Source organism: Tachysurus vachellii, chromosome 9, assembly GCF_030014155.1.
Source record: "Tachysurus vachellii isolate PV-2020 chromosome 9, HZAU_Pvac_v1, whole genome shotgun sequence".
Taxonomy (NCBI): domain Eukaryota; kingdom Metazoa; phylum Chordata; class Actinopteri; order Siluriformes; family Bagridae; genus Tachysurus; species Tachysurus vachellii.
Genome location: NC_083468.1, coordinates 26,111,199 through 26,131,682, shown reverse-complemented (window position 1 = coordinate 26,131,682; position 20,484 = coordinate 26,111,199). Strand labels below are relative to the sequence as shown.

Here is a 20,484-nt window from a genome sequence, read left to right as displayed (position 1 = left end):
CCCTTCTGAGTCTGTTTCCTCTCAAGGTTTCTTCCTCATATCATCTCAGCGAGTTTTTCCTCACCACAGTTGCCTCCAGATTGCTCATTATGGATAGATGTTAGAGATAAATAGTAACTTCATTTTGAACTTTAAACTTTAAAATTTGATTTTGTTTCTATACTAATGTAAAGCTGCTTTGAGAGTATGTGAATAGTTAAAAGCGCTATACAAATAAATTTAATTGAATTCTTATCAGGAAACTTCTTTAATTCTTGAATACTGTCTTGTAATTGACTTAGACACTATGGCCACGTTCACACTGCAGGTAAAAGTGGCCCAAATCTGATTTTTTTGGGGTCAAGTGACCAGGTCAGACTTCTTCAGGAGTAGTGTGAACACTCAAATCTATCCCAGATCTGATTTTTTTCCAATGTGTGAACAACCAAGGCGGATTTGATGCGACTTTTACGTCAATCTACATCGACATTCGTCACAATTATGCGCCGGCGTGTACGCACACAAACGTGACTATGCCTACAGAATGAATCAAATAATCAAAAGTTGCCCTCGACGTCCGAAAATTTTCAAAACACTGCGTCTCTGTGCTGCCATTACACAAACATTTAGAAAGAAAAGCGAAAATGCTTACTTCCTCCATAACCTCGCCAACTTTAGCGCAACGGCGTGCTGCGTGTGACGTCATTGTTATTGTTCGTTTGCGCACGCGGGTCAGTTCAAAATAGCAAACAGTTCACACTGGTATCTGATATAAGCCACATTTTAAAAGGTAATGTAAACAGCCAAACAAAAAAATCAGATCTGAGCAAAATATCCGAATTGAGCATTAAGACTTGCAGTGTGAACGCGGCTTATCAGGTTCACATGCATTATTACATATTAACTCAGTAAACCAATGAATCTTAACTGGCTACACAGACGCTAATTTTTACTCCTTTGCACTGCATCATGACCTGTTGAAAGGAAGCTTCGATTGAACACAGGATATATGGGGTCTATGGGGATAAAACTCTATATTCTGCTGGCATTCTTATGAAATTAATCCAACATTGTATGGATGTTAAACAGCATTCTGAGATGGTATCATTTCATGAGAGAGAGAGAGAGAGAGAGAGAGTAAAAAAGATGGAGATGGGGTTGGACCTTTATACAAACAGTTCCAGCTATGCTATGAAGGCTCCATACATCTTTATATGAAGAAATATGTTCTGATTAGAATGCGTGGAGTAAAAGCCGCTGGAGGTCTTTACTGGAAGAATTTACTCTTTCTACCATATTGAAGGAATTAGAAGTGTGTCGTCTTGGCAGTGATGGATCATGGGCAGTAAATAAAAAAGCAGCAGAGCCATGTGGGGGCTTTCATTGTTTTATGATGTTCATTGTGTGTTTACTATGATAAGATGTGTTGCATGTGTATGAGTAAAAAGAGAAAGAGTACAAAAGAAACATGATACTCCCCAAATGGACAAATAGGTCGACGTTTCCAAAAGAATAGAAGGAGACCATTAGTCTTTTGGATTTCATTTACAAATTATACCAGGCAGGGGTGAAACGAGAGCAGGGCTCCAGATCCCATGACGCTGTCCTTCTTTCTAAAACTAAGAAAAAAATGAATAAGGCTTTGGGGTTTTGGGATTAAAGCAGACCTTGGTGTTGACATGTTTCCTGTTACATATTAGGAATATTTTTTGTGCTAATGTACAGTACAGCTCATAGTTTGGCTCTGGAAAGAGAGGAGCGTGATTCTCATCATCATCATCATCTTCATCACCTTATCAGGGCCTTATCCTACGTGTTTCTGTATTGAATTTTTTCAGGAAGGTGTTAATGGTGTAGATACAAGCTGAAGTGACTCACCGGTGATTCAGTTTCCTGTTCATCATCTGCCGTCCCGTCCTGAGTCACTTGAAGTCATCCTTGTATCAGCAAGTTGTGATAAGACAACACACATTACTGAGATCACATGCATGCGCTCCATGGGAATTCAGAGACTTCGCATTTTTTCCAGTACTTTTAAGGTTCAACAGAAGTGCAACAGTGGGACTGTAACTAAATACAATATGAATCCAGATAATGTGTTAAAATACAGATCCAAATATGAATAGATTACTTGAAACAAGAGTTGAGAACAAGAACTGGGATTCCACTGGTGGAAGCATCAGAAAAATCAAACAAGGGGAAGGTTGATGGTTGCAGGAGGTTTCAAATTAGCAAGGTTTCTTCATTCACACTTAGTAACTGGCTTGGAGCTCTAGACTCATCTCAGGCTTGGGAACTTTTTTTGAGTTATTGATTTCTGTTCCTGGACTGGAAACAGTTGGATTCATCTTGGACTTTATTGCGTAACGAAATAAACTTGGACTCTCAAGTGTGGTACTTTTTGTGGTACTCAATTTTGTCTTTAGGTCTTGGGACTCTGGGAATGGAATTGGATTCTGTGATTTTGGCTTTAATGATTGAAACTGTTGGATTTATCTCTGACTTTAGTTACTGAGATTCTGGGCATGATGTGGATTCAATGGTTTCTTAGAGTTTAATGATTGGAGCTCTTGGACTTATATTGGACTTTAAATCTTAAGACTCTGGGAACCAATTTGTTCTATATTTTGAGATTCCCAAAGATTTGAACTCTGGACTCAGCTGTTACTTTAAGGCTTGTAACTCAATACCAAACACAAACTTTAAATATTGGAATTCTGAACTCAGTTTGGATTTCGGGATCGGAATCTCATAGTAGGAAGCCGAACTCGGACTCTAGGTTTGGGAGCTCTGGATTCATCTCAGACTTTATGACTTGAGATCCTGAACTTGACATGTGTTTAAGGCTTAGGACTTTGCATTCAACTCTAATGGACATCTCAGGGATTTACTGATTCACAATTTGGAGTGCACAAGTTTCCAACCCTTGCCTGAAAGCAGATTCAGCAGGTCCTCTCTTAATTTTTATAACAATGGGTTTGCATTGTTTTCTCTATCATTGCTGGAGTCTCAAGGCTTGGAAATGTTAAGAAGCATGTAAGTAAAACAGTCTTTTGAAAATCCCAGGCCATTAATCACCAAACATAAAATGCCATGCCAAAGACTTTAGTGTTTTTTCTTAGGCTTCACATTTGGTAAGCAAAATCCCTGTGATGTCAAAGAAAGTTTTGTTCAGTCTAGAGAAAATCATGCCTGCCTTCCTCTCATCCTGCATTAATTATTGTAACTGTATATACAGCTGAAATCCATTCATCTTTGTCTCAATTACAGTGCATACACACAGTGCTTAAACCACATTAACCAAGATTGTGCTCCTGATCACTAGCTACCAGTTCCAATCAGGATCTCACTTGAGGTTTAGTTGTTTGTTTTGAAACTTTTTAATGGACTGGCACCTACATGTTTCAACGGAGTCCTTACTCCACGTCTCAAATTACTTCCGTCTGTCATCTCTGTGGTCTTGCGTGTATCTCAGAGAATTATTACTTTAAAATCAACCTTTCTTAGCGTCAGGTTTGTCCCTTTCATCTGTGATTTGAGTCAATATTTTGAGGTTTACTTGTGTGTTGTGTATACAGGATGTCCACAGTGCGCTTGATGATGCTCTGTGTATTGTTTACTGTCTTTTAAGTTAGAATACCAAGTAAATTACCATGGAGCCAAAACCGAGCTCATCTGAATTCAGTTCCTGGGCATCAGCATCAGATCTCTAGACAAAGTCGTACATATTTTTGATTAATGACTGGGAAACAACCTTGGACAGCTGAGGTTTATTTTGACCTCCACTAGTTTACATGAACTAGATCGTACATTCCCAGTCTCCGCTGGAGTTATTAGGATCGTTCATGAGCTAGCTCAGTGGCAGATTTGTAGAAGATGCTTGGTTTTCTCTTGCTCAGAGACCCACATGTTTACCCTTTCTCTTTCCCACACATGGTTCTAATTTAGCTCTGTGTTGTTGTGCCATTTTCTCCACTCATTGCTAACATACTATACATTTTCAGTACATTTTTCGGGGGTGTTTGAGGTCTAAACAGCATGACAAATTACCATTTCCTGTCATAAGTGAAGACAACAAACCTGTCCCGGTCAAGTAGACAGTTCTACAGTTAATCTGTTTTAAATTACCTTAATTCATAAGTAAATAAGACACTAATCAGGATGCACAGATGGTTATATGGACCGCCGTTCATTTGTAAAAGTCTCAACCCCAAAACAAGCATGACGCTGATGTCACGTCCAACTGGGAATATAGTAGGATTACATTTTATGATCTCTGTTGAAATACTCCAGGGCTAAACACACTGTTTCATGTACAAACTTGTGGTATTTTTGCTTTCTAAACCCTCTTTAGATTGATTTGCACTCATCTGGTTCTTTTAATGCCACCCGTATTCCTTTCAAAAAAGAATTTCCTCAGGCACCGTTTTGCCTTTTTATATACAATATGCTATTGTTTATAGATCTGAGTGCTAGCTTCAGTCTGCCTGGTGCGTGTTCAGTTCAGAGCAGCGCCGTCTTCTTCTCGGAAAGACGGAGTCATACGGTTGTACGAGCTTGTAAACTGTAAGCCCAAAGGTGTCTGAGACACGGCCTTAAGGTGATAGGTACTTTATCATCATCAAGAACATTTTCCTTTAACTCAGGAGACCGAGATTTTCATTCCAGTTGATAGTTACCGCATTTATGCTGTCGAGTTGTTACACAGTTAGTTAATATAAATGAATCTGAGCCAGTTGGAAAATAAGGTTCATAGCAAAAAGAAGAAATACAATGGCGTAACTTCTCTCTGGGGAAAATTGTGCTCAAGTTGTTGGAAAGATGCTCAAAAAAACTTTTTACCTTCCCTTCATTTCCAATGAAATTTAACTGGGTGATATAATAGCCTTATTTGTTGGCTTTAATTTCTTTGTAAGTACTTAAAATCCTGAGGTAAAATATTTTGAGTTTTTTTTGTTTTTGATTAAAGTAAAACTTCGTGGATGTCCAGGAACATGTGAATAAAAGAAAGATATGTAGATAAAACACTGAAGTTACTAATAAGACATATCTGAGAACTGTCCAATTGGGCAGGGCTTAATATTCTAATCTAATTCTAAGTCTAAGTCTGTATTAAAGACAGGGTCTCCGATTTTTGAGAAACGCTTCAGAAAACCGAGTCGGGCCGAATAATAAACAAAAATCAAAACAAAAATCAAAACAAACGTGTAGCCAATGAGCAGAAAGGGGCGGGGCTTGTCAATATGGGCGGAGAGAGTGTTCAGTGCGCATGTGTGACATTAGCAGAAAGCGGTTTTAACATTGACATGGAGGATAAAAACAAAGAAAGAAAGAGAAGAAAGGCTTACGATAAGGTAAGAAGTAGGACGTGTTAATATAGGATCAGCTTTCCAGCGCTGGAGAGAACTGAAGGAGCAGGAAGTTGGTCACATATTCACAGATTGGAGTTTCCTGAGTCAATAACTCCTGAGCTAAACACTGTTACTACACAAATAACACCTCTTTTCTATTGTAGTAATGTAGAGACGCAGCTACAACCGTGTTTTGTGTAGTAACAGTGTTTAGCTCAGGAGTTATTGACTCGGGAAACTCCAATCTGTGAATATGTGACCAACTTTACTTAAGACGCCGAGGCGCTTTTTTCCTTCTCGATAGGTGAGTAACGTTGGTTTTGCTTTGTTACACAGAACTAATATATGCCTTTGTCCTTTACATGATTATGTAATCATGTAAACCGATCTAGGACTGTGACAGTGTATTTAATCCAATCCCAGAAAATGGACTTTACAGTACCATGTGCGTAACCAGCTCCTGTATATGAGGAACTGTGTGAAGTAACTGTTGAACTTAAAGGTGCCCTTCCACACACAACCGTTTTTACTTGTATTTTTTGATATGTGTTAGGTCCAAATGTGTTTGTGTTGTCTCGTGAATGTGAAAATGAACTGTTACCTCCCCGGTCAGTTCTAGCCACTTAAAAGAAATAAGGGGAGAAATCAGGTCAGTTAGAAAAGCTGGTCAGTTTGACGTCAGAGTGACTGAGCTCATTACTATTCATGAGCTCTCCCACTTGAGACCACGCCCCCAGAATTTGTGTAGCTCAGTGAGTTTCCTATAGGAAACTCACTAAGGATGGCTGAACGTCAACGGGCTCGTGAAGAAGCCGTTCTGCCGCAATTCAAGGTGATTGTAAACAAATTTCCTCTAGCCTAGGCTACTTATTGCGCTGGGTGAATGAATAGTCATGCTCTCATATCCTAGCGGTTAGCCAATCGGAGCCAAGCAGCATAGCTCATTTGAATATTCATGAGAACTGGCGCAAATCGAGCTGAGTCTTCCTGCAGGCTTTCTATACCACACTATAATGGCTTGAAACAAGGTAACCAAGGCATTATTTCCACTAAAAAAGTTATAGAGTCCATGGTAAACTTCAGACATTACCACAAAAGTAATGATATACGTGTGGCAGGGCATCTTTAAGCTTTGCTGATTTAAGTCTTCAGTGCACTTTCACTCCCAACTCTTTCTATAAACAGCTCTTAATTCATTATGAAACAGAGTTATCTGGGGAAAAATGTCTTTCCTTTCCCATCACTCTGCATCATTTCTGAAAGATTCTCTCATTACCTTTCCAGGGAATGTTAATGATCGGCAAGTGAGTTATAGATTGTTTTAGGAATTTCTTAGATAATTCCATGCGCTTGGGTTTCCAGATTTTTCTGCATTTCTCAGAGCTTCCTTAAACACTCCAAAGCTCTAAAGTAGTGTGTTTTATTTATTTTATTACTTGTGACAGGATTTTATTACCTACAATCCAGTGGAAATTTGAAACGCTTGTGTTAAAAAAAAAAGGGAAAGTAACTCTTCTATTATGATCGCAAGTGATTTATTCCGAACTCTTAATGCTTCACGGGTATGAAAAGTCAGCGCTCGCTTTTAAAACCTTCAGCCAGTTGGATTTTATTTATGGTTTGACGTAGAGACACTGAACCGATGCGGTCTGACAGATGAAACAGCACCGTCATTTCTCTCTCTTCAACTCGTTTCCTCGTACTCTACACACACACACTCACACACACACACTCACACACACACTCCTGCTCTGTTGCAGGACCTGGACAGTCTGCAGACCCACCTGGAGGAGGTTCGATTCTTTGACCTCTTTGCCTACAGCGAGGAGGAGGGAGCCTGGCTGTGCTTCATGTGCAACAACCCGGAGAAAGCCACTGGTAAATTTCCTTCCAGATTTATTTTCAGATCATTAAAATGTCTTTTCACATCCAGAATTCCGTCAGATTACAAGATCGAAGCCAAGATGACTGAAATGAAATGAAATAAATATTTATAACACACTGTGACATGTAAGCCTTCTTTACAAACCCGTTTCTCCAAATTAAAACTCGTGCTCGTAGTAATACGTTATTGTTTCTATAGTAACACCGCATTCACAGTGGATTACAGTGGATGGTTTTTCTGTAAGGAGATGTTTATTTAAGGAGTCTGAGAGGGTCAGCGCTATGTAAGTGTCAGAGATATATATATATAAAACACTACTTTATCGCACCGCTCCATCATTGATTATTTTCCTGCTACAGCACAACATATTGTTTTTTTCCCCATAAACGTGTCAAGATATTTCCATACCAGAAGCTCTTCCATCCTGTCTGTGTGTCGATGTATGAATTGTGATACTAGCAGGAAATAAGTCTCAGGTCTATAATTAAAGCAGAGTTATGGATGATGGATTTTATGGCTGAAATATTCAAGAACGGTGACATTCATCATCCTGGTTGTATCGTCCCGACGGTCTGCCGTACAAAACAGGAAACGGGAAGGAAAAGTGCAGCAGAAAAGAAAACAGACAGCGAGGAAAGGGATGACGAATAGGAACATCAGTCTGTTCTCTCAGTGCTGGAAACACCTGAGAGCCCTTTCATGGACTCGATAACAGCTCCTGTGTTAGAGGTGAGGTCACATTACTGCACACATAACACGCTTCCATCCAGATCCACGTGATGGAGATGAAATCCACAAGAGATTATAGGATTAAATTCTTCAAAATTCCTCCAGTTCCTGAAAATAGTGCAGCGTACAGAGGCTCTGATAAAGAAATAGAAAAGAAAGGAGGAAAAAGTGAAAGGATAAGGAAGAGGAGAAATGGTGGAAAAGGTGATGATGATGATGATGAATGATGAGAAGAAGGAATAAGAGGAGTAGGAGGAAACGGAAAAAATGAAGAAGTGGGATAAAGGGGAAAAAGGAGGTGAAATGGGGAAATGATGATGATGATTATGATGATGATGGATAAGGGGAGGAGAAGAAGAAGAAGAAGAAGAAGAAGAAGAAGAAGGATGTGAATGAGCTATAGCAGAAGATAAAGGAAGAAGAAAGAAGAAGGTCAAGAATGAAAAGATGATGATGATGTTGATGATGATGGATGGGGAGGAGGAGGAGAAGAAAGAAAAGGATGACAAAGGGTGTGCATCAAAAATTGAAGAAGAGAGTAGAAGTTACTAGAAAGTTTGAGAGGAGTTGGATCATAAAATAAGGCGATGAAGGAGAAGAAGAAAAAAACATGTTGATGACAATGAAGAGTTTGTAGAAGAACAAATGGTAGAAGAAAGAGGAGAAGGGAACAGAGGTGAAGAAGGAATTTGAAGAATAGAAGAAGAAGAATTGGAGAATCTCAAATTATTTTGCATTGCAGCTTTTACACACACACACACACACACACACACACACACAGACAGATACACAGACACACACAGAGAGACACACAGACACGCACACACAGATACACAGAGACCCACACACACACACATACAGACAGATACACAGACACACACACAGAGACACAGACACACGCACATACACATACACACACACACACACACAGACAGATACACAGACACACACAGAGAGACACACAGACACGCACACACAGATACACAGACACCCACACACACACACACAAATACAGACAGATACACAGACAGACACACACAGAGACACAGACACACACACATACACACACACACACACAGACAGATACACAGACACACACACAGAGACACACAGACACACGCACATACACAGACACCAACACACACACACACACACATACAGACAGATACACAGACACACACACAGACACCCACACACACACACACACATACATACATACATACAGACAGATACATAGACACACACACAGACAGATACACAGACACACACAGACACATGCACACACACACACACACACACATACACACAGACAGACAGACACACTCACACACATGCACACACACACACACATACACACACACAGACAGACAGACACACGCACACACATGCACACACACACGCACACATGTACACACACACAGATACACACACACAGATACACACGCACAGATACACACACACACACACAATGACTGATGTAAGATGGTTTTCAGGGAAAGCACCTTTGTTCTTTCATTAGCTGCTGGTGCCTCCAGGGCTCAGAGATGTTGGTCCACAGCAGCAGAGCATGTCTGATGTGGATCTTCATGGAGAAAACACATCTGTCTCATGGCTGATGATGAATGGACGCTTTAACATTTTCAAAAAGAAAACCCTTCCCTCGGGCACAGACACGTCTTTGTGTAGTGTTTCTGATTTGTTGCGCTGTTTTTCCTGATTTGCTTATTCATCCAGTCCAAGTTCTTAACAAGGGGTTTTACATTTCATGAACTAATCAGGATCAGCGTTAGGAATCTGTTCCACACAGCAGAACAATGTGCAGATGAAAGTAAGCCTCGTTTGTGCTCCATCTGATCTCAGTGCTTCTACATCAGTCGAAGTCTTCATCACTTCGATCACTTCAATCTCCTCACAGCTCTGAGTGATGACCTAACATCTGGGTCTGTCAGACCTAACGTGGGCCGTCTAAACTGTTTTGGAGGAAAAATTGATTTGAGGTCAGCAGGATCTTCTTGTTTTACCTCCTGACCTTCTGCCACATTGTTTGCTTTTACTCAGCCATGTAACTAGCTCATGGATTGTTACTGAGTGGTTTCTCCATGCTTTTGTTCTCTCTCTCTTTATGCTGATGTGGTTTTTCATTGTTTCTGTGGTTTCTCCATGTTGATGCGGTGTCTCCATGTTTTTCCATGTTGATGCGGTTTCTCCATGTTTCTCCATGTTGATGCAGTTTCTCCATGTTTCTCCATGTTGATGCGGTGTCTCCATGTTTTTCCATGTTGATGCGGTTTCTCCATGTTTCTCCATGTTGATGCAGTTTCTCCATGTTTCTCCATGTTGATGCAGTTTCTCCATGTTTCTCCATGTTGATGTGGTTTCTCCATGTTGATGCGGTTTCTCCATGTTTCTCCATGTTGATGCGGTTTCTCCATGTTTCTCCATGTTGATGTGGTTTCTCCCTGTTTCTCCATGTTGATGCGGTGTCTCCATGTTTCTCCATGTTGATGCGGTTTCTCCATGTTTCTCCATGTTGATGTGGTTTCTCCCTGTTTCTCCATGTTGATGCGGTGTCTCCATGTTTTTCCATGTTGATGCGGTTTCTCCATGTTTCTCCATGTTGATGCAGTTTCTCCATGTTTCTCCATGTTGATGCGGTGTCTCCATGTTTTTCCATGTTGATGCGGTTTCTCCATGTTTCTCCATGTTGATGTGGTTTCTCCATGTTGATGCGGTTTCTCCATGTTTCTCCATGTTGATGTGGTTTCTCCATGTTGATGCGGTTTCTCCATGTTTCTCCATGTTGATGCGGTTTCTCCATGTTTCTCCATGTTGATGTGGTTTCTCCATGTTTTTCCATGTTGATGCGGTTTCTCCATGTTTCTTCATGTTGATGCGGTTTCTCCATGTTTCTCCATGTTGATGCGGTTTCTCCATGCTTCTCCATGTTGATGCAATTTCTCCACGCTTCTCCATGTTGATGCGGTTTTTCCATGCTTCTCCATGTTGATGCAGTTTCTCCATGTTTCTCCATGTTGATGCAGTTTCTCCATGTTTCTCCATGTTGATGAGGTTTCTCCATGTTGATGTGGTTTCTCCATGTTGATGCAATTTCTCCATGTTTCTCCATGTTGATGCGGTTTCTCCCTGTATCTTCATGTTGATGCGGTTTCTCCATGCTTCTCCATGTTGATGCGGTTTCTCCATGTTTCTCCATGTTGATGCGGTTTCTCCATGTTTCTCCATGTTGATGTGGTTTCTCCCTGTTTCTCCATGTTGATGAGGTTTCTCCCTGTTTCTCCATGTTGATGAGGTTTCTCCCTGTTTCTCCATGTTGATGCGGTTTCTCCATGTTGATGCGGTGTCTCCATGTTTTTCCATGTTGATGCGGTTTCTCCATGTTTCTCCATGTTGATGCAGTTTCTCCATGTTTCTCCATGTTGATGCAGTTTCTCCATGTTTCTCCATGTTGATGTGGTTTCTCCATGTTGATGCGGTTTCTCCATGTTTCTCCATGTTGATGCGGTTTCTCCATGTTTCTCTATGTTGATGTGGTTTCTCCATGTTTTTCCATGTTGATGCGGTTTCTCCATGTTTCTTCATGTTGATGCGGTTTCTCCATGTTTCTTCATGTTGATGCGGTTTCTCCATGTTTCTCCATGTTGATGCGGTTTCTCCATGCTTCTCCATGTTGATGCAATTTCTCCACGCTTCTCCATGTTGATGCGGTTTTTCCATGTTTCTCCATGTTGATGCAGTTTCTCCATGTTTCTCCATGTTGATGAGGTTTCTCCATGTTGATGTGGTTTCTCCATGTTGATGCAATTTCTCCATGTTTCTCCATGTTGATGCGGTTTCTCCCTGTATCTTCATGTTGATGCGGTTTCTCCATGCTTCTCCATGTTGATGCGGTTTCTCCATGTTTCTCCATGTTGATGCGGTTTCTCCATGCTTCTCCATGTTGATGCGGTTTCTCCATGTTTCTCCATGTTGATGCGGTTTCTCCATGCTTCTCCATGTTGATGCAGTTTCTCCATGTTTCTCCATGTTGATGCGGTTTCTCCACGCTTCTCCATGTTGATGCGGTTTCTCCATGTTTCTCCATGTTGATGCGGTTTCTCCATGTTTCTCCATGTTGATGACGTTTCTCCATGTTGATGTGGTTTCTCCATGTTGATGCGGTTTCTCCATGTTTCTCCATGTTGATGCGGTTTCTCCATGCTTCTCCATGTTGATGCAGTTTCTCCATGTTTCTCCATGTTGATGCGGTTTCTCCACGCTTCTCCATGTTGATGCGGTTTCTCCATGTTTCTCCATGTTGATGCGGTTTCTCCATGTTTCTCCATGTTGATGAGGTTTCTCCATGTTTCTCCATGTTGATGAGGTTTCTCCATGTTTCTCCATGTTGATGTGGTTTCTCCATGTTTCTCCATGCTAGTGCTGTATGCAGATCATCACCCAGCCAAGCCCGGCCCATTAGTCCTCTGTTCTGCCGAGGTTCTGGAGTATGAAGCTGTAGAACCAGTGCTGGGTCTGGGTTTAATCCATATTCAGTCACAAGTTTGTAGTGCTTTTAATGTTTAAGTGGACAAATTCTCTTATATAATAATATCTATGCTTTTAAACTTTTATGTATTTGAGTGGACAAAGAGACAAAAGCTTTTAAACCTCTGTGTTTTAACCCTGTTGAATTAAAGATCTTCTACTTTTTTTCTTATTATTATTCTGAAACTCTTAATGAGACAAAGTCATTTCTGCACACACATTTTTATTGTCGTTGTTTATAAAGGATCAACGAATCGGATCAACCAACACAGGCGAGAAATGATCCACATTTGCTCATTAAGCACGTGTGATCGCAGTCTCACGGCACTGCTTAGGTGTGTGTGTGTGTGTGTGTGTGTGTGTGTGTGTGTGTGTGTGTGTGTGTGTGTGTGTGTGTGTGGCTTTAATTGCACAAAGTGTGTAATGTTTGCGGCATTTACTGAAGGTCCGTAAAAGCAGCTTCTGGACCTAGAGTGCTTGCCTTGGCAGTGTGTGTGTCCTGCCTAATGAGACTCTAAACTGCTCACACAACACACTCTTTATTTAACCTTAAACCACGGCCAGGACGGAATCTGCATTCTGATTGGTCCAGAGGTGTTGATTAGTTCTCTAGAACAGCGACTCAGAAGTCTTTATATGACGTCAATGCACACGTCCTAATATCGTTTCTATAGCTACAAATTAAACCAGGATTAGAATAGAGACAGGTTAAACGTCGTTGTCATGGTAACATTTTCCCTGCATGGAGACGTTTATTTAACATCATGGATGGAGTCTGCAGTAACTAAGTTAAGCTGGTATTAGCTTTCTAGCAGCTTCGTGGATGATCCACAACATCGAATGTAACTATAAACGGATAAAAAATGACAGTTCTTTATTTCTTGTTAAATCTCGAACACTTCAGGACGTTCTGTTTTATATACAACAATCACTTTGTGACTTTTTAACTTCCTGTTGTTGATTATTTCTCCCCAGCAGCACCACACACCGTGTCCTCTTAGGAAATCAGATCTCTAACGATTGAGTCATGAACCCCAGTCCCAGTGGCGTCTCGGTGCACTTGATCGAACCCCTCTGCGAGTCGTCCTTTAGACAGAGATCGCCGTACTGTGACTCAGCACACATGCGTTAGTTATTACGCCCGTGACCTCGTTCTGCTGTGAAACACAGGGGCTTATAACGTACATGTGTCTCAGAGTAACGCAGCTGATCTGGGTCTCGCTTCGACACGTTTTATTCATTAGGACGTAAAAAGACAAAACTCATCTCACAGTAAGAACTCGAGGACGCGTGAGCCAGCGTGGATTTGTTTCCCATTTGGATTTGTCACGTCTGTTTAAGATGTTTATGCGTCACAGAGCGAGCTAACTGAGAGACCGGTCCAGAGCTCTTTCACGAGAACAGATCCCTTGGACAAAAAGATGTTAAGTGTATCTGCTCATCAGGGCAGGACACGTACAGGTGGGTAGAGTTACGTTACAAACCGTCGCTGGAAATCAGCAGAACATGTAGAATGAAGTGAAGACTGGAGCTGAAGACTGAATTAAAACAGAATAAAACACTGCAGGAACTGACGAGGTGAGACAGGATGAAAGACTTACTGTTAACAATAAGCAGTTTTCTATAACAGCAGGTCCTGTATGCTTTTATTCCTCTTATACAAAAATAAACCATACATCATATATTTTCTGGACTTGATGGACAATTACACACACTCACACACACACCCCACACACACACACATGCACACACACACTCACACACACACCCCACACAAACACATACTCACACACACGCACACACACACTCACACCCCACACACACACTCACACGCACACACTCACTCACACACACAAACACACACACTCACACCCCACACACACACTCACAGGCACACACACACACGCACAAACACACACACACCCCACACACTCACACCCCACACAAACACTCACGCACACACACTCACACTCACACACGCACACACTCACAGGCACACTCACACACACACACTCGCGCACACACACACACACACTCGCACACACATACACACACAGTCGCACACACACTCAGACACACACTCACGCACACATACACACACAGTCGCACACACACACACACAGAGGACAAGCATGCTACCCAAAAATCCACTAATTCCTAAGCTGTAGTCTGAGAGTCGTCCCTGTTCTCACTCACATTACAGCAGCTATAAACAGTCTCCCTCAGCACACTTTCTTTTCTCTTTCTCTTTAATGGTAACAGCTGGAAAGCTGGAGGTGTCTGACAGCTGTACTTTTGAGCTTTTACACTGGAGACTCCTTCCATAACTCCTAACACTTCATTACATAGTGGAGTAAAAACATGTTAAAGATCTTTTAAATTCTCTTTCAGTTCTTTTTCATTTTAATTCTTCTGAGTGATGAATCATTTATTATTCTAGAGTTTAGTTGTACATAAATTTTAACATGAATCTAACATTTCATTTTAACATTAAAAATAGAATTTATTGTGTGTGTTAAAGTTTAATGTTAATATATATATATATTGTATATAATGTAACGTTCATGTTCAGTATGTTCACATGACTTTAGGACCTCTTGTTTATCCTCTGCACAGTTTGACATCATTATTGTTGTTGCATAACTGTTGTCTTGTTACAGTAACCATTAACCTCCAGTTATTCATGGACTTCCTTTTATTCATGGACAATCACTGTACGGTATCTTTTCATTTTCATAATGCAAACGTTTGCACTAAACTGTAACTTAAACGGTAGACGTCCCATACGGTAGAATTTAGATTTATATACCTCCTGTAAAACACACTGCTGTGTGTGTGTGTGTAGACCTTTAAGTGCAATGATGTGGAGCAAGACGTTTAGATCATCTTTTTATTTTTATTTATTTATTTATTTTTACAATTTTGTTCGATATATCAGAAATCTGTGGGGAAAAAAACTTCCTTCGGTGACTCACACAGCAGCTTTGTCTATAAACACGCTGCTGATATTTCATCAGACACACCTACCATACAGAGAGCAGATCTCATTATTTAGGTGTATTTATCATCTGCGAGGGCTTCGGCTCTGTCAGATTTGGCCACAGAACCGATGTGAACTGGATACGGTTTGTTGTTGGACTCAGCTTCTCGTCCCAGCATCGAGACTGAATCCGTATCCATGTACGAGACCTTATTAAGAAAAAAATCTGCATTTTCATAGCAAAAACATCTTCAAATCATTCTGTCCATTCTGACACTTACGTGTAGTTTAGGTCCCAAAGGTTGCCCCAAGTCAAGCTCTGATCTTTTTTTTAAATGGCGTACTTGTAGTGGGTGCGGTTAAAGAACAGCAGTGCCGAACGTGGCATATAGGGGGAAAGCTACGTTGCTACGTTGTTTGTGACAGAAAGTTAATATTTCTATTGGTGGTGAAGATAAATATCGTGCGAATGTTTTAGAGTAATCTCTAAACCTTGGATTTTAAAGAGAAAAACGAACGAATTAATGAATGATTGCATCGTCTTTATGTATTTATTCAAATTAAAATTCCAACACTTCGTCGCTGTCGGGCGGAAACCTCGTATGTCCAAATTTGGTCAGTTTCATATTTTTTCACATATCGATGCTATTGGTCAGTCCCCACGTGGGTCTGTTATTTTTACAAGTTATTAACCAATCTAAAGTCTTGAAAATAGCTTGAACACAAATCTCATAACTCCATTGGACACTTCAACTGTCCACCTCTTCCTCACTCCGCGGGAGAGCTTCACGGCATATTTCTCCTCAAGAAGAGTCGCGACGAATCAACACGTCTTCTGAGGTAAATGTCTTCAAAACACTGGGCTCAAAGAAAAAAAAATCTTGACCCCCGCTAGTTCTGGTGCTCGTCTGAGGACAGGAATTTAGCGCAAGACAATCCACTGCAACGTGGACTAAACCCTGTGCACTGCAGATAAGGTACGGCGTTTTTTTCATTTCCTGAAAAGTAACGGTTTTGGAGATAAGAGGATTCCGCCCGACAGCGACGACTTGTGAATAAATGCTTAGTTTGCAATTAGGACAAGAAAAAATGGAATAACGAGAGAAGAAAAGAATAACGATGTTTGAAATAAACAACACTAGATGTTGACATCGAGGTATCGAGATGATCTTCCAGTGATTACAGAGTCCATATCCACGTCCTGCTCCATTCTTATCCTCAGCGTATCCTGCGCACTGTTTGTTGTTCTTTCTTACATATGGATGAAATCAGTGACGTGTAGCTGGAAAGAGCAGCGCTCCTGTCCCAGTAAACACAAAGCAAAGAGTCAAACAGAGGATCTTCTCAGCAGGGGTTTGCTGGAACAACATCAGAACGTCAGAGTTTTCCCTCAGGTTGTCGGTCTTCAAGCAGAACGTTGATCAGTACTCTGGGATTTCTGGAAAATCTCCATGAACCATACAAACCAGCGCTGACCTCCACAAACCCTAAGAATCCAAAACCTGGATTTGTAAATGCAGTAGACTGGGACTGTGATATATGGCATCTGTAACGTATTCACGTGTGATGTGGGAAGATCGTGTGTGCTCTCGAGTACTGTACGTTCCTCTTTTCTCTGACAGCATCAAGAGAAGATTTACTGCTAGTTTCAGGCTTTAGGACATCTGATGGATCCAGAGAAGGTCCTTGACAAAACACTCTGTGACGACTGTCTAAGGAAAACAATCAGTCACATGGTGGCATGATGAAGCTAATGTCCTGTTAGCATCAAAATGTTTCATCATTTTCCTGTCCTTAAAGAATGACGTTGTGGAACATCAGTGGAACATCTTCCTTTTTAGTTCCTCCTCTGCCGTGAAAATTTCTGACTGTTATAAATCCACTGACACTTCAAACTCCTTCCAGGAATTTTAAAGAAACATCTCCTTACAAAGAAACTTTGCCATTTCAAGAGTTCATGTGGAGTGTGTGCCGTACATGTCCCTGTGACTGCGTCGTTACTATGGGAACTATAAGAAAGGTTGTGTATGTTCAACTGTGCTCCTTCTTACAGGAGAACAATATCTTTAAAGAGCTTCAGTCAGGTTTCAGGCCACATCATAGCACAGAAACTGCACTTGTTAAAGTTCGGACCAAGACTGCATCTCACTATTATAGTTCTACTTGAACTTAGTGCTACATTCGACACTATAGATCATAACATTCTCCTGGATCACTTACACAGTGAGACAGGTATTCTGAGACAGGCTTTAAGTTGGTTTTGATCCTACCTGTCTGATTGATATCATTTTGTAGATTACTGTCCCTGTGCTGCTCGTGAATGTACTGTTCACCAAACAGGCTAAACCAGCAGCTCTAGCTTGGCCCTGTTCCCGAGTGACATCAGCGCTACCTTTCCCCCTCTTTCTGGGACCTCTTCTGTGTTAACTCAAGGCTGTTTTCTCCCTGTGGCACAGTGGCACAAGTTAAAGTACTGTTCCAATGTTCTGTACCAGAACCCACTCATGGGGGAGGTTCCTGGCAGCGCACGCTCTCAGCGTTTGGTAAGCATCAAAGATTTCTCTTACTTAATCGGAAACAGGGATATCAAAGAGCATCAGATTCTCATCTGCTCTCCTCATTGCTGCAGAAGAAGAAGAAGACAATAGGGTGCTTTGTGCCGTCCTGGAAGAGCTGTAACCCCGCTTCCTGGTTTACGGGAATTGGCCATCGAGGGTACTTGGCGGAGGTCTGTGTCGCCTGGCAGCTCGGTTAAAGCAAACACATGCAGGACAGACAGCGGGTAGGACTGTGGCCTGTCTCCGTCTGGCCTCGGGGTCATGCTCACATACACAGATCTGTAGATCAACTTCGCACTTTGTGTTCGGATCATGAACCAACAACGTGCTGTGGTAGAGCTTTCTGGTAAAAACTTCAACTGCAAATATAAAAGCTGATTAGATTTGATTCAGAAATATAACATCTTATGATCAAGTTGGGTTTTGAAGGTCCGATTAGATCGAGTCATATTCACGGAAACATTCAAACGATCCAAGAAAATATAAAAATAAATAAACGTAGCATGCAAATGCAAACACATTAATCTTGATGTTCCACTGAGATCCTTACTCTTATTCTTATTATATTACTGAAACGCAGCCCATCTGTTCTTTACAATATGCAACACGTTATTATGTAAAAGGGTTTGTTGAAGTTTTTCTGTTATAGAAGCTTCTACTGCGCAACAACCTTAGCAGCATTTATCTGACCAACTGTGAGCATTTAATCAAAAGTTACACACGAGTAGAAATTTTATCAAGCCGTGATGCATTCTCGGTTTTCTAACAGAAATCTATGTATCAACAGTGTTACTGAATAGTTTGTGTGTGTTTTTTTTTTTTTTTTTTTTTTGTGAAATTACGCTAACTTCCCAGCACAAATCTTTACAGTGGTGAACCAGGATGGACAGCCGCTCATCGAGGGCATGTTAAAGGAGAAACAGGTTCGCTGGAAGTTCATCAAACGCTGGAAAACCCGCTACTTCACTCTGTCTGGTAACCAGCTCCTCTTCAGGAAAGGGAAATCAGTAAGTGTCTCAAACCCAGACGGTAAAATCTGTGAATCTTGAAATCTTTAAATGTGGTATAGTTTTTTAAAATGTTCAACTGTTGCTGCTGCTTCTCATAACTGAATCACAATGAAACAATAAGTCCAACATTGCAAACCCTCAACTCAATAAAGTTTCTCTAACTGGGAGCTAAACCTGAACATAGTAACACAGGATGCAGTATTAGCCCCTGGGGTACACCTGGCATGACTGCCATAATGCATGACTCATCTGTTTTCATGCAGAAAGATGGAAATCTGCGTTCAGAGTAGCTGAAAATGAAAATCAGGGAAAATTGAGAAGCCTCCGCTAAGTTTTAACAATGCATTTCAGTTTAACAACTGAGCTTCAGGCCAAAGACAGGGAGGGTTCACTCCAGCATGGACCAGTTTTGAAGGCACACGTTTTGCAAAAAATATATATATAAAATCAAAAGCATGCATAGAAAACAAAGAGAAAATAGATTGAGGTCAGTTTGTCATGGCGGACAAGAAAGCCAAATAAACTGAACGTCGGCGTAATAAAGGAAAGGAGGGAAATTCATTCCGTTTTAAATGGAAAATAAATTGCCCTGTTTCCATTTTGTTTGGATACGTTACTACCTGCTTTCATTTATTTACAAAAAAAAAACAAAAAACTAGGGAACCAATTAAAAAATCTTACAAGCCCTGCTCTACATACAAAATGACTTTGCGGTTTTCAATTACACGCTTCGTTAAAGTTTACAGCGTTTGCAGAGTCTGTATCCCAAACTTTTCATATTATTTTATCGGAGTTCAGCTTGATGAGTTCTGTCTGTTATTTGATGAAGAACAGTGTGTAACACACAGGGCTCTGGAGAGTGTTGAATATCTGTCTGCATGAAGTTTTTTAACAGTTACAAAATGCACGTCAGCATAACAAAACAGAACAAAACAGATGAGGGTAAAAACAACAAGGACACGAAAGTAATCCAGTGAACAATGTACACAATGAACACCGGAAGATCACTCAACTCACCAGCTGCTTACCGTTGCTCCAACTGACCAAACACTGCTTTCATTGACCAATCGGTAAGCACCATTCTTCTCATCAACCAATCACTGCTCACCATTGGTCCCATTGACCAGTCAGTGATCACCTTTGATTCCATCAACCAATCACTGCTCACCATTGTTCTTATAAACCAATCACTGCTCACCATTCATCCCATCATCCAGTCACAAAGATGTTCAATGTCATTCTAAAAGAAATGTTATAATCTATTGTTTTTTATTCTGATAAACTCGATTCACTTCTATTATATTCAAATATTTTCAGAAAATCATCCTTCATAAAATTTGTCATTTGGTGTGTAAATGATTAGACTCTATGATGTCTTGGCCAATTCTAGTGACTTTTGATTTAATATTTATTTAGCTTTATTTCCCTGTGTAGAATAAAGCCCTATTCG

General features: G+C 40.8%; 1 protein-coding gene across 2 annotated transcripts in view; it reads left to right on the top strand.

Moving 5' to 3' along the window:
- Window positions 1-20,484, top strand: part of veph1 (ventricular zone expressed PH domain-containing 1) — an 87,737-nt gene that overhangs the window by 61,947 nt on the left and 5,306 nt on the right. For both annotated transcript variants that reach the window (XM_060878713.1, XM_060878712.1), the window contains exons 12-13: window positions 7,091-7,208; window positions 18,895-19,031. In XM_060878713.1, coding sequence (XP_060734696.1) covers window positions 7,091-7,208; window positions 18,895-19,031 — 255 coding nt within the window. The remainder of the gene's footprint in view (window positions 1-7,090; window positions 7,209-18,894; window positions 19,032-20,484) is intronic.